The 26183-nt window shown below is 56.4% G+C and overlaps 1 protein-coding gene across 2 annotated transcripts; it reads left to right on the top strand.

Moving 5' to 3' along the window:
- Nucleotides 1–799: 799 nt before the first annotated feature.
- Nucleotides 800–25830, top strand: NEURL1B (neuralized E3 ubiquitin protein ligase 1B). Of its 2 annotated transcripts, XM_036241901.1 has the most exons (5): nt 800–969; nt 17684–18229; nt 21222–21932; nt 23356–23481; nt 23848–25830. In XM_036241901.1, the coding sequence occupies exons 1-5, from the start codon at nt 939–941 to the stop codon at nt 24090–24092; spliced, it is 1659 nt and encodes a 552-aa protein (XP_036097794.1). In that variant the 5' UTR covers nt 800–938; the 3' UTR covers nt 24093–25830. The 2 variants fall into 2 exon arrangements, with proteins under 2 accessions (XP_036097794.1, XP_036097795.1); XM_036241902.1 differs by lacking the exon at nt 17684–18229.
- The last annotated feature ends 353 nt before the right edge of the window (nt 25831–26183 follow it).

Here is a 26183-nt window from a genome sequence, read left to right as displayed (position 1 = left end):
ATTCCTCACTGTCCATCACCTGGAGCTGACATGCCCCCAGGTTCTCCCCGAGTCCCCCAAATTCACCCCATCCCTTGTTTTATTTTCTTTCTGGCTATGATCATTATATTGTGTGATCTTAATTGCTTGTTGTTTCTGTCTTCACCACTAGCATGCTTGGTTGGTATCTACAGTGCCCAGCACAGAGCCTGGCACATACGATGTGCTCAATAAATATTTCATTGAGTGAACGAATTCACGAATACGGGGTCTCTCCTCCCAACCTTTGGACACTGCCTGAGTTTCTCCTAATTGCAGGTACCTGATCCCACTCCCCAGTCACCTGGCTGGACTGTCTTCCTAAGGCCTTTCGGATATTGTCCGTGGTGACCTTCTGCCTGTGTGTAGGTCCTTTCCCCACCCCGGTACCCCGCTTAGGTGCTCCGTGGAGGCTAAGCCTTCGTCCCGTGTGGCCCAGCGCCTGACAGAGGGCCTGGCACACAGAAGGGTTTTTCAAAATGTTGGACTGAATGAGTGAACCACCGGCAGGCTGACAAGCCTGGCACCCAGAGGGCACCCCGTGCCCTGCGCGCCTTCCTGCCCTGGGCGCGGGAACGGCGAGGGCGGGAGTCTCGGCGGTTCCGCTCCCGCCACCGCCACCCGCCACCCGCCACCCGGTACGAACTTTCAAAAGATGCGGCGGCCGCGGCCCCGCCCCTCCCGCGTGGTTGGAGGCAGCAGGAGGCGGGGGCGGAGCTGGAGGGCCGGGCCGATGGCTCCGCCTTCTTCTCCCGCAGCCGCCGCCTCCCTCCCCGCGCCGCCCAGCTGCCGCCGGCAGGCTCGCCCGTGCAGCCGCGATGCCCCGCGGCCCGACCCCGGCCCGGGTCCCCGGCCCACCGCGTAATTAGCCTTCGTGTGCCCTGAGCGCGCCGCTGCCAACACCGCGCCCCGAAGCAGCGATGGGCAACACCGTGCACAGGACCCTGCCAGGTACGCCGGGGAGCCCTGCCCGGGAGGCGGGCGCTGGGGTTCTTCTCTCCCTGGGGGGCCCGCTGGGTGACTTCCGGAGAGCCACCCCCGCCTTGGGGCCCTCGTCGTCCAGCGGGCTGGAGTCTCTAGTGCCCCCCGGACCCCATATCCGCGTGCGCCTGGCTGCTGGGCTTTGCGCTCCGGGAAGGCGGGTACCGCGTCCTGGTTACCTTGGGGACCCCCGTCCTTGTTCTCCTGGCTTTGGCCAGAGGAGCGAAGGGGCCGCCGGGGCGATGCTGTGCGCCCCCTTGCCTTTGTTCCAGCCTGAGGGCACTGATGAGGGAGCTTGGGGCGCCCTGGGTGGGGTGGTGACTGGAGCCGGGCTCCCCAGGGCTTCCGACGGCCAGAGCCAATCATTGTATGGAGACTGAAGCTGCTGAGAGGGCGGGGTGCTCTCAGGGGTACCCCAGTTTACAGCCGCCCAGCACCCCGGCGGCACAAGCTGCCTTGGTTTGGCCACGTTCCCACGCGAACCCCCGGCTGCGCCCCCCTCTGGTGTCCTCTCAACTAGGGACTAGCCCCTCGGAGTCACCGCTGCAGAGAGCATCGCCCCCTAGTTAAAACCACCGCAGAACTGCTGGGGCCAGAGTAAGGGGATTCAGAGGGTGGGAGTGGGAGGCAGTGGAGGCCTCACTCAAAATACCTGGTAACTGTGGGAACAGGGCAGCGCGGAAGCCCTGTGCCGGGCACTCTGCATACCCCCGCGAGCATTAGCAAAGAGGGTATGCAAAGAAGCTTCACCAGAAGGATTTGCATTCTGGTTTTGCAAATGAAGAAATTTAGGCTCAGAGAAGGGAAAATGACTCGCCCAAGGTCACACCACTAGCAGGGGGACAGTCTGGGTTGGGAGCCCAGTCTGTCTGCCAGCCCTTCTTCCATCCCCAAAGTCTTTAGAATAAGTCTTTATTTTAGTTGAAGGCTGGGCATTTGTAGCATCCTTTACGCAGAAGGCGAGAGATATGTGTGTTTAAAGTACAAAAGCATAGCTCAGTGGGGTAAAGCTGACTTTACCCAAGTCAGCTGTGGGTCCATTTAGTGTGAGGTTTTAGGAAAGGGATATATAACCTCATCTCTGCTTGAATATTCCCAGGTAGTCCTCCCTTCTGGGTGTTATCAAATAATAACTGTTTTTTCCCCTGGAGGGGATTCCCAAGGCTGGCTTATGGGGGAGGAGCCAGCTCCTACTGTATAAGCCTCTGGGCAGCTTTAGGGCCACTGCACTCAAACTTCCAAATTCTCAGAGGTGAAGTCACCAGTGAGTTGGTGGCAGTGTTGGGATTCGAACCCAGGTCCACTTACTGGAGGGTGGCCTCCACTTTCTACTGACAGGGCTATAGTCCCATGGGGGAGAACCCACCCACCCACCTAGTCAGGTGTCTAGGGATGTTGGCCAATACCACAGCATCTCCTAGCCAAAAAGACAGCTGTGGAGGCACCGGCCCCTTTTTAGGATTTCTTTATTAAGAAACGTTTATGCTGTTCTGGTAAAAGCGCCACTCTGCCACCTGTGGGTCAGGTTTGGGTGGGTGCAGGCACAGACACTGCCAGGTGAGCTAAATATAGCTGGGGATTTCTGTAGTCTCCCGGCAGCTGGGCCCCGGCTCTGGAGAGCCACCCTGGGCTGGTAGCCGGGTTTGGTTGCTCACCTGCTGCCTTAGCTAAGTGCAGACATTTCCAACTGTCCCCTGGGGCTGCAGCTTGCACTGAGTTTGAGGAAGGGGACAGAACTGGAATTCCTGAGCCACACCAAGTGGCAGCTGCCAAGAATATGAAGGGCTGTTTATTGTTTCATGACCTGCCTGTGATTAGTTTCTCACATACACTGCCATGTTTTTACACCTCTGCGCTCTGTGATGCTCCCCACACCTGGGATCGCCTTTCTTGTCTAGTCCAACTTTCAAAACCCAGTTTAGTTGTCACCTCCTCCAGGAAGCCCCCCACCCACCCACCCAATCCCATCCTTCGCTCTGCTACCTAGATCCCTTCTTAGGTCTCTGGATGTACACTGACCGCAATGCATTGTGATCACCCATCTCCATGACTCGCCCTGGGGCTGTGTGAGGACAGAGACCATGCCTTGATCATCTTGTGTCATTGGTTGCCCAGCCCAGAACCTGGGACCTGGCAGGGGCTCAGAAAACAGGCAGCATCTGAGGCTGAAAGAACACTTGGCTCAGTCCTGCCCTGTAGAAAGCCTGTGTTTCATTCTCAGGAAAAGGACACATGCGTGGGGTTTCTTCTGCGGGTCTTGAAATAGAGAGCTGGCATTTGCCGAGCACCTGGATTCTGTGCCAGGCTTCCTGCATATGTGGCTTCATTTACATGCCAAGCAGGCTTCTTCTTAAGGCTCCCGCACTTGCAGAACCCTCTGCTGAAACCTTCTTCCCCCAGAAGGTTTCCCCCCTTGCTTCCCTCGGGTCTCTGCTCCGGTGCGGGTCCTGCCATTGCCCCTGCCCCAGGCAGCCCCCCCTCCCTCCACACTGCTTTGTGTTTCTCCACAGCCTGGGTCACCGTGTGCCACGCTGTGTGTGCAGTTAGCTGTTTATTGGCTAAGGAGGGAGGACTTTGTTTATTTTTTCACTGCTATATGGTCAGCATCTGGAGCAGTGGCTAGCACATAGTAGATGCCCAGTAAATATTTGTTGAATGAAAGAATGCATTTGATTCTTGCAACAGCCTGCAGGGTAGGGATTATCATCTCCATCTTACAGGTGAGGGAGCCACAGCTCACAAGGCTCATCCAGCTAACAGAACCAGGACTGAGATCCAGGCTTTTTTTTTTTAGCTCCAAAGTCCAAAGCATTCTTTCTCCTAGTCCATGGTGCAGATAACATTTATGGGCACCCCAGCCTACCTGGCATGCCACTGCGTACAATAAGGAAACAAAACACCTGAGAGAGGGAATGTCCTTTATGATGGATTGTTGGGATGTCCCTTGGCAATGCCCACAAAGAGCATCAGCAATTCAGATCAATCCCCTACAGCAGACGAGGGCGGGGCGCAGCTCTGGGACTCACTTCTGCTGAACTTCCGCTGTGTGCATGACCCGGTCTCTTTCTAGTTGCAATCCTGCAGAGTCAGGTGCCCGGCTCCATTTTACAGATGGAGAGACTGAGGCACAGAGAGCTTCAGACACTCGCCCCAACTCACACAGTTAGGTGGTGGCAAAGCTGGGCTTAGAAGACTCGGGTCTGCCTTATTGCGAATATCACATGGGCCTTTTCTCTGGACTCCACTGGCCGTATTCTGGGTTTTGTAAGGGGGAAAAAAGTATAAACACACGGGGCGAGGGGAGGGCAGAATTCCTGCGGGGGGAGGGGGGAGGATTGCGGGGGAGGAGCTCTTCCCCATCTTCTTCCGACCGTTCAGCCCCTCCCTCAGCACACCTCTGGGGCTCACCATGGTTTTGGTTGGAGAAGAGGTTGAATTCAAACCCTCTGTGGGGTTGGTTAATCATTAGGTCTATCCATGCTTGACCAAGTCTACCACCGTTTAGTGTTCGCTTAATCACTGGGCACGCTGGAGCTGTGGAGCGAGGAAAGTGTTGACCTTGCTTGTGCCAAGCCCTGCTTGTCTGTTTTAAATCCTTGCCCATTTTGAGGGGCTCTGTTTATGCCCACTTCATAGGGAGGCAGTGGAGGCTCACAGAGGTAAGTGGAGGACAAAGGCACTGTCTGGAGTAAAGGGGGAACCAGCTTTCCGAATCGAGGTGGACAGCCTGCACATGCTGTGTCCAGACCGGGAAGCACCTGCTCCTCCCCAGGCCACTTGGATGCGGTCCCCCAGAGCTCCCGGAGGAGGAGAGCGTGGGTGCTGGGCCCGCGTGGGCCGCTCTGCTGCTCCCTGGCAGTAGGGGGTAGTGTTCCGAGGGCCTGGCAGCCACTCTGTTCCCGGGATCTGGACTTTCTCAGCCCTTGGAAAGATGGAGGCCTTAGCCACTCTCTTTGCAGCCATCGCAGTGGCTGTGTGGATTACCCAACCAGTGACATCCTCCTCTCTCCGCACCCCTTCTCCTCCTCTACCCTGTCATGGGATAAAGCTCGGCTAGGCTTGCTGGCCTTCTCCCGCCCCAGCCCCCCCCCCCCCCCCGCCCCCAGCGGAGCAAGAGGCCTGCACTGAGCCTCTCAAAGTGATTGTGGTTCCTCCAGCAGCGCTGGAACCCACAGGCTGTCAACACGTGGTCAGGGGCCTGAGGAGCCAAGGCCCCTTGGTGATGGCCCATGAGGATGCTGGGCCTGGGTGGGGCTGGAAGGGGACGTGGCCTTATCCATCAGTGGAAGTGAGACAGGGGATGGGTCTGTCAGTGCACAGGACAAGCGGAGAAGGTGCCGTGGAGAATCTGGCACCCGCAGGGACTAGGCCATCCTCCCTTTTGACCCTGTTCCTGCTCCCGCCTCTGCTCCCTCCACTCTCTCTCTCCTGGCCAGAAAGGAGGGGACTCTGGGGCTATGAGAGTCGGGGAAGGCTTCCTGGAGGAGGTGGCATCTGAAGGAAAGTTCACCTGGATGTCTGCCTCCCCCCTCAGATGTCATCTCTTCCTGTCTGCCGTTAGGGTCTTCCTGTGGCTCTGTCACCCTAACGTCACCCTTATCTCCACTGAAGTGCCATACGCCCAGGCTGGGGTGACCCTGTACTTTCCTGGGTGGACACCTTCATTCATTTACCTGACATCTATGGGGCCCTGTTGTGTGCCAGGCACTAGAGGCTGAGCTGGGAATGAGCCGGGCAGCCGCTGGCGGCGCCCCCGGAGCCACGGGAGGCGGGAGAGTGCAGGAGCCTAGCAGAAGGGCCGGCAGTTGAGCAGATCCCCAGAGGGTGCAGGCCGGCTACCCTGGGCCTCGCGAGGGAGGGGCAGTGTCCAATGCCCCAAACACAGCCCGGCGACCAGACCAAGTGATCTGCCTACTGTGGGTCATGCGCAACCAGCTTTCTAAAAAAAATCTGCAATGACATAGAATAAAAAATAAAATCTCGAGTGCATCCATGGAGTAAGAGTATTTTTGCTTCATAAACTTGTTTCAGGAATGTGTGTACACACAGTCGTGTGCTGTGTGTGTCGCAGTGTGAAATGCATTTCTCTCCGTGGGTCACAGCGAGGAAGGGTGATGATAAGACCACTCACCGGTCCACAGCAGCCGGAGGTCTGGTGTCCTGGTCTAGAACGTGGATCTTGGGGTCAGGTGCCTGGATTCAAATGTCAGCTCAGCCACTTCTCAGTGAGTGACTTTGGCCAGGGTACTTCCTCTCTGCCTCAGTTTCCTGGCTGTGGAATGAGGAGGGTGGGGAGAAGTAACTGGAATAGAATAGGCGGTCTCGAGCGTGATGCCCAGGGCGTCTGCTGTCACCACGGAAAGGCGAGGCCTTGGGCCTGCCCCTGGGGTGCCGGACAGGGCCGGCTGACAGTCCTCACTTCCTGCGTTGAAAGCTCAGGTGACCATGAGTCTCAAACCGAGGGCTGCCCTGGGAGGTGTCCCTTCCATGTTTGCCGACAGCAATCCCCACGGGTTCTTTGAACTCTTTCCGGGACACCTGATGTTTGATGAGGCGAATCTTCTTGGCAGGTCGAATTTTCCAGTTTTTATTTGGGCTCTGTGCTGGGCCTAGGGTCACAGCCTGCGTTTAGGGACTCAAGGTCTAGTGGGAGAGACCTCAAGGACAGGCAGGTACAGCAGTACTCGGGAGAGGGGGAGGCTGTGGGGGGTGAGAGCTTAGAGAATGCAGGAAGGCTTCCTGGAGGAGGTGCTGTCCAGCTGAGACCAGGAAGCAGAGGAGTAGCCAAGAGGAGGGACTGAGAGGCTGCACGAGGCAGAGGGGCTGGATGTACAAAGGCATGAGGGAAAGGAGAGCAGCCATATGTGCGGAGCTGTGGCAGCCTGGGGGTCCCAGTGCAAGTGGGGGTTGCACGTGGGGTCAGAGGCCAGGTCCGGGCATGGGCATAGGGCAAGGTGGCTTGCAGCCAGTGCGGACAGGAGGCTCAGATTTCCCAGCTGCCACACTCCCTGCCTGGATGATGTTCCACGTTCACCAGCAGAGACAGAGCATTTGTGCTGGGCTGGGCCCCAAGGACCACTCAGAACATACTATTTAGCCTTCCCTACGGACAAGAAGAATCGGCTCTGCCCTCCTTTGGACCAAAGGGCTTTCTGTACTTAGTGGTGCTCTGTGCTGGCTTAAAATAGAAGCCCAGAAGCCAGGTGTGTGGTTAGAGTTGAAAGTGGCGAGGGAACAGGGAGGAGGCCTGGGTGCAGCCCTGCAGGTAGGAAGTGCGCACCGGGCAGTGCAGCACAGTGGTCAGAGTTTCTGCACACTTGCCCACGCCGGACCCTATATCATCCCGTTGAGACCGCCAGGGCCAGCCTTCCACAGATAGTCTCCCATTTCCCAGATGAGGAGGCTGAGCCCACGGGGGTAATGAGATCTGCCTGGGGTGGGGCGGCCAGGAAGTGGCAGAGCAGAATGTGACCGCAGGCTGCCTGGTTCCAAAGCCGGGGCACTGCCCCCCGTCCTCCTCCTGAGCCCTGTGCCCCTCGGCAGTCCTCCCCGCAGGCGCACCTTCTCATCTTGTCTCCCCTGGGAAGGCGATGACTTTTGTCCACAGCAGCCAGAATGCAACGGCCCTGGGACAAAGGTCTGTCCCCCCAGGCCACCCTTAATCTCTAGCTCAAAAGGTGGAGGCGGCCTCTGGGAATCCTGCTCTGGAGAAGGGATGAACCCCTTCTTCCTGCCCAACTAGGGCTCAGGCTTCGGACATGTCTGCCTGGTCAAAACTGACCCACGGTCGGCCACCCACACTCGCCACTGCCCGGTGTCACCGTGCATCCACACCCTTGTCCCTGAGCTCGGAGGTCCTTGCCTCGAGCCCCAGGCAGTGCCCAGCGACCGGTCAGCAAGGGCAGCAGGCCAGGGAGACCCCCGTGGAACTGCATGCAGGCTGCCCCACCCCTGATCGGCAGAGTTGGTAGGAGCACCGAGTGGGCTCCTCCATCCCTGGATCTGAGTCCTGGGCCTGCCCCTTCATCAGCAGATAAGCTGACCTCGCTCAGCTTCGAATCCCTCTTGTGCAGAAAGGGGATCACGATGCTGCCTCTGAGGCACGCGCAGCCTGACAGTGAGTGTCCACGCAGGGCACTGCTGTGATTCTGTCTTCCCCGGGCGAGCAAGGCGAGGGAGACGCGCACAGAAGAAAAGTAATAACCCCTCGGATGTGTCCCACAGCCCGTCTGGGCAGACACCGTTCCAAGCAGGTACCTGCATCTAAGCCTCGGGACAAGCCCTGTGAGGCGGCTCCTGTTACTAGTCCCGGGTCACAGTGGAGAGGACAGAGAGGCACAGGGAGGGAAAGTGACTGCCAAGGACACAGCTCCGGCTTGAAGGAAGGGTCGTTGGTGTGGGCTGGATGCCGGGCGGGTCGGGGTGGGAGGTCACGTTGGGGCCAGCGCCCAGCAGCCCTGGAGCCTTCAGAGCCCTGAGCAGCAGCCTGGAAGCATTTGGACAGCCTGGCCGGTTCCTTTCTGGTTGCTCACCTACCGTTGACTTGTTTGTCTCACACGTGCTTCTAGGCATGCAGTGGGGTGGCCTCCAGGTGGCCTGTGGCTCGCTGTGGGGACCCCAGCTGACATTCCCCAAGGTCTCCAACCGCTTCTCAAAGCAGATGAGGGGACAGCTGATGTCCTGAGATCTTTCTGGATAGTGAAGCAAGAGCCGTTCCATCCCAGGGGAGCAATGGATCTCCAGTAGCATGGCCTGGGGACCCCTGGGCCTGAGAGCTGCCTGCACATCCCTGGGGCCAGTGAGCAGACGTGATGGGGAAGGGCACTGTGACCAAATGCACATGTGACCGGTGTGTGGACATCACGTGGAGGCAAATTTCAGCTTAGTCAAAGGAAGAACTTTCTAACTGTGGAAACTGCCTGGGAATAAAGAGGGTAGGGAGAGAGGGTGCCCTTTGCTGGAGTGGCACTGGTGTTTAGCCCAGCTGGGGCTTGACATGGGCATTGCAGAGGCAACCAGAGATCAGAGGGATCTGGGATGAATTGTCCTTTAGGCTGAGGTCTTGTGGGAGTGCTGTCCAGTGCCCCTCTGCCGAATGCCTGCAGGGCCCTCACAATCTCTCCCTTATACCATCCTCCTGCCGGTTCTGCATGTTGCGAGATTTTAGCCCCTTTTATAGATCAGGAAACTGAGGCACAGAAAGATGAAACTACCTGCCCTTGCCCTGTCTGTTTCCTCCCCTCAGCCTCCCATCCTCAGCACTTTTGCAGACTTGGCGACAGGTATTTCTGAGTGGGGTGTGGTAGCCATCCTTGGACATCAGTCCCAGCTCACCCTCCTCCCTTCCCCCTTCATCCTTATAACCAGATTCCGGGTGGCTCAGCCTCACCTCTGGGCGCCCGGGGAAAGTTCTTTAATGAGTAAGCCATTTGGGGGAAACGGTGGGGTGGGGGTGTCTGGCACTCAGGACTGGCAGAACGCCCATCGCTATTAACGAGTGTATTTTGTTTACATCCTCAACATTACACATTGTTTATATCATGATTATAGCCCTTGGGCACATGTTTTCTCTCCTTTTCCCCCCAAGGGTGATGGATTTATGAGATGGGTGGGCACACTCTTACCCGTGTCTCCAAAGCCCAGTCTGCTGGGTAACTTTCCACTCCAGGGGAGAGCTTCCGTTCCCTTCAAGGTTCGGGTGATTCAAGGGCAGGAGGTGGGAGAGGGGGTTTCCCTGTCTCCGGAGATGGCAGAGGCCTTCATCCCCGCAGGCAGGTCACCCGGGGCTCTTTCCTCAAACCAGAGAGTGCTCAGACTCCCCGCGTGCCACCTCCCATTTGGTGGATGGGGACTCTGAGGACCAGAGGCTCGTGAGGGGTCACCCGATGGTTACAGAGGTGGCCTTTGGCTGGAATCCCAAGAGACGTGGTTAGAAACAGAGCACCCGGTTTGGTGGCAGACTCAATTTCAAATCTCAGTTCTATAGCTAAGCCGTGTGACCCTGGGCCAGTCATTTCCCCTCTCTGAGCTTCCTCCTCATCTGTAGGATGGGATAACGACAGCCCCTCCCTCACAGGGCTGTGCTGAGGAATGAATAGGAGACTCCGTGAGGAGTCTGAGCCCAGCGCAGTCCGTAAATGGCCAGTGAAGGCAAGACACCTGTGCTCCTGAAATTGATGGGGGGAGGGGCCGATCGGACTGAGCAGTCTTCCGCCTCAGTCCGGGGATGGATTACTCAAGTACCCTCCAGTTGCCTAGGGAAGCAGTTCCACACTCGGGCGTACCTTGTTTTTATTGCACTTGGCTTTATCATGGTGGGCTGGACCTGAACGCGCAGGAGGTCTGAGGTGTGCCTGTAATGGTCAAGAGCACACATGGGCATTGGATTCAGGTGTGGCTTGAATCCTGACCCGCTCTGGGCTTAATGACCTCATCTGTGCAATGGGTCCATAGGGTATAGAGAAAGGCCAGGGAGCCAGCCGCTCTCAGAACGTCAGACCTTCGGATATATGGATGGAGATTCTTATCAGGGTCCAGAGTTTGCCTTCCAACAGATATCCTTTATCTCTTAGGGGGGAGGGGCCGAACCGTGCAGACTTCCTGCAGGTCTCCCCAGTCCACACCCACACGCTCCCGTGAGCCCTCGGGCACTTGGAGGAAGGCCAGCAGGATGGAGGAGGGGGAGAGAAAAGAGAAAACTGGACCTTCAGAGAAGGAAGCAGAGGGGACGAAGCACCCTTCAGAGTCATGTCCCCGCGGGTCTCGGAGCCAAACCTGACAGGCAGGAATGGGCGTTAGCTGAGGACCTACTGTGTGCGGGCACTGTGCTCCCATCCTTCCCTGCAGGGGTGACGTCTACACTTGGCCCGAAGCAGCCACAGCCTCTTCTTCCCAGCCCTGAGAGCCAGGGTTTAAATGCCAACTCCACGCCCTGGCCGGTTTGGCTCAGCGGTTAGAGCGTCGGCCTGCAGTCCCGAGAGACCCGGGTTCGGTTCCCGCTAAGGGCACGTACCTCGGTTGCAGTTTGTCCCCGGCCCTGGTTGGTCGTGCGGGTGGCAGCCACTCGATGTGTCCCTTCACATCGATGTTTCTCTCTCTCTCTGTTCCTCTCTCTCCCTCCCTCTCCATCTGAACAAAAAATGGAAAAATGTCCTCGGGTGAGGGAAAATAAATAAATAAATAAAAATAAATGCCAACTCCACCACGTCTTGGCTGTGTGACCTTGGGCAGCTCTTCCATCCTCTCTGAGCCTCCCTTCCTCACCAGCAGCGTCTTCAAGAGACTCGCAGGAGGTCTGGTGGGTGGAGGAGGGGTGTCAGTCTCTGCATTGCCCCCTGGGAAATCCGCCTCTCTGACCGTGCCCCATCCCCAATTCCGTTTTCAGACCTTAGGGACATGAGGCACTGGGGCTCCATCCACCCCGCCCTGGTAATCAGTCATCCGCTTTCCTTTTTTAGATGCTTTACTTATTGTTCATCCAAGTTCCGCCAAACCAAGGCCCTTGAGCAGCTCAAAACAAGCTGATTGATGATATCCACCCCGCCCCTACCCTTCCCCGAAACCCAGCCAGGGCATGGCTCACCCCCTTAGCCAGAGGTAGCTTAAGCTACTTGTACATAGTCTTGTTTTTTTCTTTTCAGATTAGGGGTGAGAGACTTTGGGGAGCAGTGAGGCATAAAAAGGAACCATGCAGCCTTGGGGATCAGACACAACCAGCTTAACCATCGGCACTGCCTTCCCGGGCTGGGTGGCCTCTGGAAAGGACGTCCACCTCTCTGGGCCGCGGGTCCCCTGGAAGCCAGCTGGCAGGAGTGGCGATGGGGGATGGCTGCAAGGCGAACGCCTGGCACACTCTGGGAGTGCCACCTCTGTGGGCTCCCCGGCCCTCGGGGCCAGCCAGCACTGCCCAGCGCTGGGGAAACATTTCCTCAGCTCCCGGATGAGAACAGGGATCTTCAAGGGCCCCCTCTCTGCTCCAGCACTGCCTCGGACCCTGGGAAGCAGGGGCAGTGGATCCCTTGTTCCGAAGTCAGGACAGGGGCCGAGGTCAGCGAGCTGCCAGGCGACTGGGCACCGCCCGGGCTGAGAAGGCAGAGAAGGCGAGAGCTGGCAGACTCCGCCACTTTATCAGCAGGCAGCTGCCAGGGGCCGCCTGGAGGAGAAGCAGGTGCCGAGGGGCAGGGCTGCGCCAGCCGTTGGAAGCGACGTTTAAAACCTGGACTGTGTTTCTCGTTCCCACTGTGCTGGGTCATCCTGATGGGGAGAGAGGAAGGGACAGCTTCTGTGGGAAGACCCGGGGCTGGAACCTCATCTCTCAGAGCGGGGAATCCTCAAAGGGCTCCTTCCCTGCTCCAAACACCTCACTGACCCCCCAGAACCTTCTTGAGGACCCTAACATCCTCTGCATTGCCTCTAAAATCCTTCATGATGGAGCCCTGACCCCTTTCTATCCCCCCCTCTCTCTTCTGCCCTGAAGTCCTTGCAGTTCCCCAAATGCCCTCAGCTGGCCTTGGGCTGCGCCGTTCCCCTGCCTGAAACTCTGTTCCCCATCTTTCACCATCGTCCCGGCCACTCTTCCCTCTTTCTGCAGAGCAGCCTCTCTGCGAAGCCTCCTCTGGGCCCCTGCCCGTGGTGCTGACCACCCTGTGCAGCCATGGTGTCTGTGTTGTGCCCCTGCCGTGGGGGGCAGGGACTGTGTGTGACCCGTCCCTGCAGCTAGCACAGGCCCCAGCATGGAGTGAATGTCCCGCAAATGTCAGATGAAGGGGAAAGTGATGTACTCGAGAAAGAATGAGGGCACGTTCCCAGCCCCATCACCCCCCATCACCCCCCATCGTTAGTGGGGCCCTGACCCCGGGAGCTGGCGCCTCTGAGGTTGGAGTTTCCTGGGTCCATTTATCAGGAGACCTCAGCTGAGGGGCCCGGCAGGACAGGCTTGGGAATCCTGATGCCACTGAGCACACTTCGAGGGTGTTGGGATGACCTCACCCCCTGAGAACTCGGCGCATCCAGCCCACTTGAGCAAAGAGGGCTGCACCTCTGGCCTGGAAGGAGCCGGTTTTTCTCCCAGCAAACGGTGTCTCGTGACCTCTGGCCTCCCGCCCGGGCCTCCTTGCGGCTGTTGACAGGAGTGTCACTGGCAACACTGAAGGGACCGCACTGAGGATTTTGTTTGGAAAGAAGAAAGGCGGGAGCAGGGTGGCAGTTCCCCATTCTGGGTGCTGGCTGACCAGGCCTCTGAAACAGAGAACAAAGTCCCATTCAGCGGGTGTCTGTCCCCTGGGTGCATGTCACTGCCCCATTTGGCAGAGGTGAGGGAGCGTTGGCGGTTTTTCTAGCCCACTTTCAAAGCTACCAATGGAAGAGGTGCTGCCTGGTGCCAAAGGAGACTGACGTCCTTGCCCTGCTTCGGGCAGTGGGAAGCCTTCCCAGTACCAGCTTTGCCTTTTCTCTAACGCACACACCACACACACATGCACGTGCACACATGTACACACGCACACCTCATGTGGCTCCCTACAGCGCACAGTGTTGGCTGGAATCGTGGACTCGGGCTCATGTCGCTTGAATCAGACTTCTCGTTCGTGGTCCACGGTCTGAGGCTGGACGTTAGGCGGGTCCAGGAAGCCCCATATCAAGTGGTGGTCATGGAGGGTGGGGACAGCTCAGAGAGAGGCCTGGACAGAATTCAAGGCCGTGACCCTGGCCCCCAACAGTTGAAGGACTGCCTTGGAGAAGAGTTGGGTGTGGGACAAGGGCTGAGCTGTCCCTCCTGCCACCGCCCAGCGTGGCTGCCTCCCAGAGCCTTCGTGTGGAACTGAAGGGGGTCAGCCTCACCCCGGAGGTTGTCCTGAAGACTAACCCAGTACACGAGCCCGCGTGGTGCGTGGTAAGGGCTGTCAAAGGCTAGCTGTGAGGGGAGGGTGCAGAGTAGACCGGGCTCCCGCTGGCCACTCTCCCCGTGGAGCGGAATCTGTTGAAAATTTCAGCCAGAACGCCATCTGCTGAATGCCAACGTGCTGGAAGCTGTCATCTCGGCGACCAGAGGAGCCAGGGCTGTTGCTTCCTGCCTGCCATCCTCCCGGGGGTGAGCGCCATCGCCTCGGGCTCTTGGTCGGACAAAGGGAAGGCTGGGCTGGGCCAGTGAGCGGGATTCATTCAGGAGGTGGCACCGTGCACATTTGGGCCACTGCTGGGATGGCTTAAAAATAGGCCTCTGTCCTTGGACATCAAGGGAAAGCAACCCAGGGTTTTCAAGAGGCCTTTCCTGGCCAAGGTCGCTGGCCCTCCGTGGGAGAAGCATTTCAGGATGTGTTCCTCAGACCCACAAGGAGACACCTCTGACCCAGGAATAAACCTTTCCTCTAATAAGGTGGTTTAGAAAAGGGGACCAAGTGTTTAGTGAACACCTACTCTGTGCCACGTACCGAGTATTTGACAAGTTCGCCTCCTTCATCCTCAATACTCTGGCAGTGTGCCGGTGACTTTTACCAGTTTTCTAGGTCTGGTTGTGGGGGACCCGGAGAAGTGAAGCATGTACCTCAAGATCACACAGCTAAGACAGGACAAAACCAGAATGCAAACCCGGGTCTGTCTCCAAACCTGTGCTCTTTCTAACCACCTCTCAAATGAGATTTCGGAAAGAAAAACACGGCGGGGAGACGGAGGCGAGGGGCTCACGGGGATCAGCGTTTAGTCAACACCTACTACCCGCCAGGACTCCAGCCAGGATGTGTCTGTGCTCTCAGGAGGATAATGAAAACGCAGTGTGGGCGAGGCTGGGCGAGGCTGTGCAAGGGGGTGACGGGGGCGACTTTTGTCCTTTCCAAACTCTCTCTAGTGTGGCTGCCGCGTTTACTGCGGTGGTTTAAATGCTGAAGTTCGGGTTTCCCGTTGACATCTCCAAACTCGGGTGCCGCTTTCCCTGAGCCGAGCTCGAAGCAGATGCTGGCGTACCATTTGGAGGCTGCTTATTGTTCTTTTATTTTAAGCATTTTCAATTTGTGTAAATAACACATCTTCTTAGAAACATTTTCACTCTGGTTTTCTTTAACTCACATCAGGGCTCTGGCCTCAGAGGGGGAACAAACAGTGTTTATTCCTCATTCCCTGAAGGAAGTTGGATCATATAATCAAGATTAAACAAATATGTAAACTTCGCTGGTTACTTGGCTGCATTTTATCCTAACATATAGTTGGTTTTGCAGGAAACTTCCCCTTATAGTAACAAAGCAGTATTTCTCCCCACCCCAGCATTCATTTAAATCATGAGGGCCACTCTGGAGGAACATCTGCTTAGAATTCCCAAGTCATTTAGTATAGAAACTCTCCGATTGAGAGATAAGGTTGGAAAAGCAACAGTGATGTCAGGGAAGTTCAAAATAATCACATAAGGGTGGCTTGTGGTCTCTCGTGCTCAGAAGGGCTTTGATCTGTGGTCATATTTAATGTTTCCTGGAGAGTGTGCCAGCTCTGGGGACCTTGGAGCAAATCCAGCCTGTCGGACATGGGAGGGGCTGCAGCCCCGAAGCCGGTGGCTTGGACAGGGCCGCAGCATGCGTGCGTGGAGACCGTGGGCTCTGCAGTCCTTGGACTGACTTTCCTGATGGCTTTCACCCGGGGGTATTCCCCACTCGTTTGATTTCCGTCCGAATGAAATAGCCCTCCAGTGGGCCCTTGCTCTCGCTCTCATGGCTCCGGAGGGGGCCGCGCCTGGCTCTCTGTCCCTGGGCCTCAGTGCCCCGGCAGGCAGTGCTGGCCTGCTCTGCTGGAAGGCCTTCGCGGCTCCCTGTCCCCCACGCTGTGCAAGCCGAGCCTCTCAGGCAGGCGCTCAGGGCATTCTTGTCTAGTCCCTGTGATGGCGATGGCAACCTCGCCCCCAGCCCTGTGAGGCAGTGGCTGGCTAACCTCAGACCCCCTCTGCCACGCCTGCCATAGTACTCACCTTCCCCACAAAGCCCCGCGTCCCCCTTCCTGCCGTAGTGGTCCCTCAGCCTGGAATTTTCCCTCTCCCCCCTCAAGACCTGGCTCTGTAGGCACCACCTTCTGTGCCCAGCCTCTGCTTGAGTCTGGGTCTCGTCTGGGCCCCACAGTCACCCATGCCTACGGTAGTCTGGCATGTCAGCACCTCCAAGTGGGCACCTTATCTGTCTTGATGACTGCTGTATTTTCAGTGCCTGGCATGGTGCCTGGCACATACTAGGTGCTCACTAAACATTTGACAAATGGATGAGTGACTCACATCCTTTATGTTCCTTTTCTGAGGTGGGACTTGTTTTTATTCCTTGCATTTTGTCTTCTGTGGGCCAGTGGCTTCTGTTTGGAGAGAGGTCTCTCAGCTTCCCGGCATGGTTTCCTCCCTCAGTGACTGGGGCCTTTCCCTTGGGTCTGCGGAGGGGTAGCCATGGCATGCCTGTCTCATCGTTGCCTCTCCCTCTTCATTTTCTCCTGTCCTTGCTCCCATTAGCCTCAGTATTCACTGAATCCCCCGATGCGCCCAGGGCACAGCGCACCCTGTGGCTGGGCATAGGAGGAGTGTCCTGCAGTGGCCTGTCGTTCCCTGGGTTGACATTCTTCTCCCGTCACTACAGAGCACTGTGTGCCAGGGGCAGCCTGCAATAAAGGAGCACTTGCTATAGAAATGTTGTGAACAAGCAGCAGAGTCTCGTGCAGTAATTACCTACCTGCCACCTCCCAGGCTGCAGAGCCCCCAGGCTGCCCCTGGGATGGAGGAGGAGAAGTGGGAAGGATGGAGCCTTCACCTCAATCCCAGGCCACCTGGGTTCATGGCCAGCAGCCAGATCCTTTCAAAGAGACTGTCCCAACATTCTCCAGGTCCTTTGGGGCCTAGTTCACTTACAAATGAATCCTGAAAGGTGTGTGTTTTAGAAAAGTCACCTTGCTTATAAAGAATGTCTTCATTTTCTGTGGGTACAGGGAAGGGGAAGTCACAGAATTCTAGCCTGGGTCTCCTTGGAACCTCGGGATAGTATCAGCTGCCTATTAAGCCCATACTTTGTGCCAGGCAGTGTTCTAGAAACTTCATCCACATGATCTTCTGGCAGCTGTGTGAGTTAAGTCATGTCCCCATTTTACAGGCAAGGAAATGGGCTAGTGCCACTGTCCCCCGCAGGTCACACGGCCAAGAAGGGCTGGAGAGCTGGGCTTCCAGACGACGCTCTGTTGCCTTTCCCTTTATTGTCAGAGGGTCCCGGGACTGTGTTCTTCCTGCTGCCTTTTCTGCTTTGCTTCCGAACAAAAACTGCACAGAGAAAAGCAGCAGAAGGCCCCCCCAAACCTCCCCAAGAATCCAAGGCCTCTGTTGCCCTTGGACAAACTGCAGCCCTAAAGTGGCTCTCGGAGGGACGGACGGATGTGGTGGAGATGGAGAAGTCAGCTGAAGCCTGGCTGCTGTGTGCCAGCTCATGGCATCGGTGGGTCTGGGAGAGACGGCTCTGAACGTGTTTCACCGCACACTCGCACACACCCGGTTTGCTCCTTTGTGGAGTGGGTGTAGCGGCTTTGCGGTGGGAGCGTGGGCTGACTGGGGTGGCTAGAACCTTCTCAAGTTTACCAAGTACCGATCTGATTAAGATGGAATTTGAAATGGAGATGATTATTAACATAGGCACCGGGGCACACGGTTGGGAGGGTCCCTAACCCTGCTGCCTCTCTCTCCCCGCAGACTCGAGCCCTCAGGCGCGCCTCCTGGCCACCAGGCCATGCTGCGGGCCGGGCCCCGAGCGGCGTCCAGTCCTGGGCGAAGCCCCGCGCTTCCACGCGCAGGCCAAAGGCAAGAACGTGCGGCTGGACGGCCACTCGCGCCGGGCCACACGGCGAAACAGCTTCTGCAACGGAGTCACGTTCACGCAGCGGCCCATCCGGCTGTACGAACAGGTGCGGCTGCGCCTGGTGGCCGTGCGCCCGGGCTGGAGCGGCGCGCTGCGCTTCGGCTTCACGGTGCACGACCCGTCGCTCATGAGCCCGCAGGACATCCCCAAGTACGCCTGCCCGGACCTCGTCACGCGGCCCGGCTACTGGGCCAAGGCGCTGCCGGAGAACCTGGCGCTGCGGGACACCGTGCTGGCCTACTGGGTGGACCGCCACGGCCGCGTCTTCTACAGTGTCAACGACGGCGAGCCCGTGCTCTTCCACTGCGGCGTGGCCGTGGGCGGCCCACTCTGGGCGCTCATCGATGTTTATGGCATCACCGACGAGGTGCAGCTCCTCGGTAGGTCGCTGTCCCTGCTGCAAGGGGGCGGGGCGGCGCTCCCTCGGTCTAGCCCGTGGTTGTCTGTGCACCTGGATGTGAATTTCTTTAACACAACACGAGGGCTCACTTCGCCAGGCTAGTCGTAGTTCTCAGCGATTGATACTTTTTAACTCGTTTATCAGGACAACTCACGATCCCTGTTTTATATTTAAGAAAACTGAGGCACAGAGAGGTTAAATGATTTGAATTGCAAAGCCCGAGTGGTCCAGAGTCCATTGTCTGGCTCCGGTCTATTTGCTTACCCTTCAGTTATTTGCTCATTCACTCATTGATTCTTTCATCTGTTCCATTGCTCGTATCTTCACCCCCTTGACCACTTAACTCCTTCACTCACTCATTCACACATTTCTTCATTTGCTCGCTCATTCATCCATCCATCCATCCATCCATCCACTCACTCAGCAATCAAATTTATGCCCTAATCCTCGAGTATCTACACTGTCAGGCAGTGAGCAACCAGCCCACTGTTAAGATAGGCTCAAGGTCCACTGGGGAGGCAGGCAGACAAGTGTGGCCCTGACTAACAGAGGCGGCAGCAACTCACGCCGAAATCCTGCCATTGAGAACTCATGGGAGTAGAAGTTTGCTGCCCTTATCTTGAAAGACATACTGAATTTTTCAGATGAAATGGCATGTCTAGCATTTGCTTCAAAATAATGTAGGAGGGAGAGTTGGTAGAGGTGTCAATGAAACATGATTGACCATGAACTGATAATTGTTGAATCTGGATAATCAGTATTCGTTAAGCTATTTGTATAGGTTAGTTTTTCAAAAATACAATGAAAAAAGAAAGAAAAATAAAAAAATAAAATGAGCCCTGGCCAGTTTGGCTCAGCGGTTAGAGCGTTGGCCTGCGGTCCGGAGAGACCCAGGTTCGGTTCCCGCTAAGGGCACGTACCTTGGTTGCAGTTTGTCCCTGACCCTGGTTGGTCGTGCGGGTGGCAGCCACTCGATGTGTCCCTTTCACATCGATGTTTCTCTCTCTCTCTCTCTCTTCCTCTCTCTCCCTCCCACTCTATCTGTACAAAGAATGGAAAAAATGTCCTCGGGTGAGGATTAAAAAAATAAATAAAGAAAAATAAAATGAAAGAAAAAACACCAGGAGACCAACCAAACAGGTCTGTGAACCAGGGTCAGAACTTGGATAGCCAGTTTGCAAAATCTGCCCTGTACGGAGTGGGTAGGAGTGTGAAATAACTTATCAGCCTCTCACCAGGGGCTTAGGCAGGCTTTTTGAAAAAGCATGTTCATTATAATGACTTAATTTTATATTTGGAAAACTGAAGAGGAAGAAATCTTTTATTCCATGATATAACCTATAGAATAGCAATAATTAACAAAATCTTAGCCAGAGGGATCTGATTTTAAAGTTTGAGAAACACATTTTCTTGCTTTGTTTACTTATTAAGGTTAATACATTTTTATCACTAAACACACTTCAAAATACTTTTATAACTTTCAATTTCTTTGTTTGTTTGTTTATTTATTTATTTTTAATCCTCACCCAAGGATATTTTTCTATTTTTCTTCAGAGTGGGAGGGAGGGAGAAGAAGGGAGAGGGGGAGAGAAAGAAACATGGATGTGCGAGGGACACAGACTAGTTGCCTCCTGCACAGCCCTTGGGGACAAACTGCAACCCAGGTAACATGCCCTTGATTAGAATTGAACCTGCGACTCTTTGGTCTGCAGGCCCATACTCTAACCACTGAGCAAAACTGGCCTATTTCTTTGTTATTAAGAGTGTCAGTCTGTGCTAGAGACCTCATTCATTCATTTATTCATCCACTAAACTACATTAGAATGAGGGCTATTTGCCAAGTACTCTGCTAATTCCTGAGAACATGGTGGTGAACAGACTGGCACAGACCCTGCCCTCCAGGAACTCACGTCCTGGCTGGGGAGACAATCAACTGTATAATGACCTCTGTTACCTGAACGATAAATACTTTTATTTTGCTTTTGTACTTAACTATAATATGTAGTATCAGTATTTTTTCATATCACTAAAAATTATTCAAAAATATTTTCACGACTATGACTTTTTGAAAACTCCTTGGTTTCTTGTTTTTAGCCTGAGCCCATCTCTTATAGAAACCTTTTACATGCAGGGTTTGAGTGCCACCCAGACACTGCTCCCTGCTGCCTCCGTTCAGAGTGAGCATGTGTTCAAGAGCGGGGACTCCAGCCAGACAGCCTGGGTTCTTTTCCTGCTTTGCCACTTAGTTACGGTGTGACCCTGGGCATATTCTTTAACCTCTCTGTGCCTCAACTTCCTTCTTTGCTAAATGGCCAGTCATAACAGTACACACCTCACAGGTTATGTGAGGACTAAATGAGCTAACTCGTGAAAGGAGCTTAAAATAGCACCTGTCACACAATAAGGCCACAAATAAAGAGCAAAAAGGGGTCCCTCTCTGCCTTGGAGCTTATGTCCTAGTTGGGGAGGCAGACAATAAAGGGTTTTCAAATGCCCTTTAAATCTTCAAAAGTATGAAAACCTCTGAGGGAGGGGAGGAGGGAGGAACAAAGGAGGGGAAGCAAAAGAAAAAAGGAGGGAAGAAGGGAGGGAGACATAAGTTAGGCAAGAGGAAGAGAAAAGGAGGGTGGAGAAAAGGGGGAAAGAGAGGGGTGAAGAGAAGAAAGGAGGGTATATGAACGGGACGACGGGCCTTATCTGCCCATCCCAAAGGTAAGAATGTTTCGAGGAAACGGAGGATTATGTTTAATCCAATTCTGTGCATCGGTGATTCTTAAATCAATTCACAAATGAACCAGAAAAAGAATGGGGGCGGGTGGGTGAGGATGGGGCCCCTGGAGGCGCGGGGAGGCCGGCGCTGCCGGGCAGGCTCCGGGCTGGGCTCCGGGCTGGGGCGAGCTGGGGCGAGCTGGGGCGAGCTGGGGCTCCGGGCCGAGCGGCGCCCTCACCGCCCTTCCTCTGTCCCGGCTCAGAGAGCGCGTTCGCCGACACGCTGCCGCCCGCGCGGCTCAGCCAGTCCCGCTTCAGCGCCTGCCCGCCGCCCAGCAGCCTCGACGCCGCCAACTTCGACAACAACGAGCTGGAGAACAACCAGGTGGTGGCCAAGCTGGGCCACCTGGTGCTGGGCCGCGCCCCGGGCCCGCCGCCCGCCGACGCCGCCATCCCGTGCGGGCCCCGCGAGCGCCCCCGGCCCGCCTCGTCGCCCGCGCTGCTGGACGTGGACCTGCGCTTCCACGTGACGCGCGGGCCCGACGTGAGCCTGTCGACCGACCGCAGGGTGGCGTGCGCGCCGCGGCCCGACGGGGGCCGCACGCTCGTCTTCTCCGAGCGCCCGCTGCGGCCCGGCGAGAGCCTGTTCGTGGAGGTGGGCCGCCGGGGGCTGCCGGCGCCGGGCGCGCTGGCCTTCGGCATCACGTCGTGCGACCCGGGCGCGCTCCGGCCCGCCGAGCTGCCCGCCGACCCCGACGCGCTGCTCGACCGCAAGGAGTACTGGGTGGTGGCGCGCGCCGGACCCGTGCCGAGCGGCGGTGACGCGCTCAACTTCACGCTGCGGCCCGGGGGCGACGTGCACCTGGGCGTCAACGGGCGCCCGCGCGGCCGCCTGCTCTGCGTCGACACTACGCAGGCGCTCTGGGCCTTCTTCGTGGTGCGCGGCGGGGCCGCCGGCCAGCTGCGCCTGCTCGGTGAGTCCCCCGACTGCGCGTGCGCGGGGCCCGCGCGCCTTGGAGGGCTGGAGCCTTCGCTGAAGCCCAGCCCGCGGTTCCTGAACTTGAGCCCGCATCGGAACCGCCCGCCTCCACCTAGAGTTTCCAGATCAGTAGGGCTAGGTCCCAGGGTGATGGCTTTTCAACATGTGCCCCAGGGATGCCCAGGTTGCACCTCCTTGAACCACACTGTCTACACCGACCTAAGTACCTGGTATAGGACCTGGCAGGCTTTATGCAGTCGGTGCGTGGTCAGTACACCCTTCGTTTCCCTTATGATGATAGGATTTATTATGTTTTACATATGTAACGCATATTAAGTGTAGGAGAAACAGTAAATACAACTACACTTACAGGAGGAAATAACATCGTCCACAGAATGGAGGCTTGAACCATCCTATTTTGAGACGATTCTTGCCTTCATTCACGTCCTAAAGAGACACGGAGCACCCACCAGCTTTGGGCCAGGCCCTGGGCTCCAGGATGGAGCAGGGCAGAGGGCGGGACACAGACGAGGGAATGGGGAGCGGCACCACCTGGTGTTTGCAGGGCAGAGGGGCGCCTCTCCTGCTTGGCAGGGGGCGGGGTGTCAGGGAAGGTTCCCAGAAAGCACAGTTCCATTTTCATGGTGTAAGAAGTCAAGTCCCAGTGTTAACAGAAACAATGAACATTTGCAATGTTATCTCATTCGAGTTTATCCTCCTGATGACGGTATGAAACCGATACTATCCCATCATGGTCAGCCATGAAGACGTTGGGCAAATCAGAGCCTCTCTGAGCCTCAGTTTCTTTCTGTATAGAAAGGTAGTAACAGCCTGCATCCTGGGGTTATGAGGATGAAATGATGAGGTGAGTACAGGGCTTTCAGCAGGTGCCTGCCACCTTCAGCATGTTTCATAAGTACCGATAGTGAAAACAGCGACTGTTGTTTGATCTAGATGTTGAAAGAATGTCATTCGGATTTCACCCCTCTTTCCGTCTCAGAGTTCACCTCCCTCTGAGTTGGCTTCACTCAGGCAGGACCTACAGTGCCAGGCTAACCTCCCAATGGAATGACCCTTCTTTCCCAATAGTCTGAGTGAAAGTTCTTGGAAAGGCCTCACTGGCCTTCACTGGGTTACATGGCCTTCCCTACACTCCCATGGAGACCGAGAGATGGAGGTTCTTGCTGGCCTGGATCGTGTGAGTGAAATGAAATCCCAGTACTGTTTCCCAGAAATAAATGGGAATGATGGCTGGGCCAGCAAGTAACAGATGTCTACCACGTGTGTACGATTCCATCAGAGCCCCGTGAGGTAGCTCTCGTCCTCCCATTAGACAGACCGGGAGGCTGAAGCGCAAAGCAGCGGAGAGCCAGGGGCTAGCGGAGCAGCACCACCTGACGGAGTCTCTTTGCTCTCAGGCACCCTGCAGTCCAGCCCTGCGATCCCATCTCCATCGGGGTCCCTCAGTGGCTCCCAGGACGATAGTGATTCCGATATGGCCTTGAGTGTCAACCAGTCCTCCTCGGCATCCGAGTCATCCCTGGGTAAGGAAATGCAGACCCTGGGGTGGAGGGCAGGGCAGGGGCGGCCTGACTCCTTCTGCTGTGCCAGCGCCTTCCCGGGCTAAGGTGGCCTCCCTTCCCCACTGCACCCTCTCCTTCCTCAGCTGTGCATCCAGCTGGAAAGAGGAGAAACATCTAGATACGGTGCCCCAAAGGGTGATAATGGTGCCTGCTGCTTGGTAGTAGGAGGGTAGGAAAAGGGGCAAAGCCCAGAGGAAAATCCAAAATTGGTGTCTCCCCAAGTTGTTCCCCCACAAGTTCTACCATAGAAGCTTTGCCTCTCAGGGTGGTCCCAGCAGAACCCGAGAATCACATTATTCAGGTCTGGCCTGGTTTTCCTCTCTGCAGTGACAGCCCCCAGCTCCCCGCTGAGCCCCCCGGTGTCCCCCGTGTTCCCCCCACCAGAACCAGCAGGCAGCAAGAATGGCGAGTGCACGGTGTGCTTCGACGGCGAAGTGGACACAGTCATCTACACGTGTGGACATATGTGCCTGTGCCACAGTTGTGGCCTGCGGCTCAAGAGGCAGGCCCGGGCCTGCTGCCCCATCTGCCGGCGGCCCATCAAAGATGTCATTAAGATCTACAGGCCGTAGCCTGGCCCACCGACGGGCCTTGGCCAGAGCAAGGTCACCTTTCTGACGCCCCTCTGCACTGGGCAACCACCCTGGCCACCAGGGAGTCCAAGGGCAGCGGCCATCTTGTCTATCACTCTCCAGTGGTGGGTGAGGCGTGACAGTCGTGGAGACGAGGCCCTGGGGGTCTGAGCCCAGGCGAGGGTTGCTTCTGGCTCATAAGTGCTTTGCCCCCAAAAGGCCGTCCCAATATGAAGCTCAGGAACTGCCTGGCAGACTGCCTGTCGCTCCCGTGACCTCTCGGCTGGGAAACAGCATCCTCTGTGCAATGCTTTTTGCTGGGGGTGGGTTGAGGTGTGTGCGTGTGCGTGTGCGTGTGCGTGTGTGTGGAGGGGAAAGGGAGAGAGGGAGACCGAGAAGGAGAAGGCATGTGTGAGAGAATGAGAGAACGCATAGGTATTTATCCAGGGATCCTGGCTCTAGGAGGTTATTTAACACTAAGGAATGTGCAATCCGGAGCCTAGACATTAGCAAGACTAAAAATTGTCCACTTTCTGGGGCTGTGACGTCAGCTGGGTTTGGAGGTATAAAGCCTGCACCTGAACAGAACTCCCTCGGATGGTATAGAAAGGGGACACTCAGATCTCCGAAGAGGAGGAAAAAATAGCTCATTGTTTACAGCTCCAGAGCTGCAACTCCTTGGGGGTTAGGTGGGCGGAGAACATAAAAGAACAGTTTGCTTCTTTGGTTTCTAACTCCGTCCTGGAGAGGCGTTTTGATGGGTGCTGCAGCCATCTGAGAGCGCTGGGCACTGTCGCCCCAGAAGCCTTTTCACCCCTTCACCCCCAGACAGCCTAATAATAAGCACACTGCACTTGACCCTGTCCCTAGATGCTTTTTGGTCTGTGCCACCCCACCATGTACAAGAAGACAACAGGTTCTCTTTTCCTGGGGGCGGGAAGGAAGCCTAGAGGCCGGGACTCGCCTGGACTTGGAAAAGCCACTGCAGGGCACGGAGTTGTCCACGATTCCTGTTGTCACCCCTCGCCTGTGGACATCACCAGGGCAGGACCAGGGCTTTGTTCAGACTCTCAGCTCATCTTCCCCTGCTGATTACTAGGGTGTTCATTGATCCTTAGGATGTTAACTAACAATTGAGATGCTAAGCGAATATGCTGACATTGGGACTGTCCCCCGTTCCATCCCTCCTCTCTGCGTGCCCTCAGTTCTGGGCTCCTTGTCTGCCCTGCCTTGTGCTGTGTCTTTCGGCAAGTCCCTGGGCCTCTCTGTTTCTCAGTCCCCAGTCTGACCAAGAGGAAGCTGCCCACTCCAGAGCTCTTAGGAGGACGAGCACAATGTTCCCAAAGGCCTGAGACACCTTGCAAAAAGCAGGTATTACTTTTCTTACAATTCCCAACCTGTCCATCTGCTGAGGGAGGCGGGGGAAGGACATTCAGACTTCAGGCGTTTGCATGACACGTTTGCTAGGTGTCGGGGGCTCAGAGCCCAGCTGGGCCACGTCCTTGTCATATCAAGTCCCTTGAGACCAGTCAGTGGTGCCATTGTGATGCCCCAGGTCTTAGACCACCTGCTTCTCTGTCTGGAAGTGGTCCAGTTTTCTGATCTCAACTGCAGAAACCCTACCCTTGCCCCTTTCAAGAATCCCTGATTGGTCCTTTTTCCCTGGTGAGCTTAGCAAACACGCCCACATTTTAATTTTGCAGCAGAATCTTTGGGGGAGCTACTGGAACCCCAGCGTTTGCCAAGATAAGCGTTTGAGAAGCCAGGCAGCGCTCGGCGCCCTGCTGAATGTCCAGCGGGAGTTTTCCGTCCCCCGCCCCCCCCATGTGCTGGGTGCTGGGCGCAGGCCCTGTGTGCGAGGGCTCATTGCCCCCCAGGACTGTGGCTCTCCAGGCAGCAGTGCCCCTGGCTGGCCTGAGCCGGTCACAGCCCTGGTAGTCTCAGCGGCCTGGGGAGCCAGCTCCTGTCTCCTGCTACTTGCCTTTCATGACAGTCCCTCCAGGTTCCAGCCGGGGTCACGTACAGACGCCACCAGGAAACCAGTGGCCCGAGGGCCTGGGCTCAGGGTGGACCAGGCTGTGCTCCTGGCAA

The sequence above is a fragment of the Molossus molossus genome, unplaced genomic scaffold (genome assembly GCF_014108415.1).
Source record: "Molossus molossus isolate mMolMol1 unplaced genomic scaffold, mMolMol1.p scaffold_m16_p_4, whole genome shotgun sequence".
Taxonomy (NCBI): domain Eukaryota; kingdom Metazoa; phylum Chordata; class Mammalia; order Chiroptera; family Molossidae; genus Molossus; species Molossus molossus.
The sequence above is the reverse complement of the archived record's forward strand: the minus strand, read 5'-3'. Positions and strand labels throughout refer to the sequence as shown.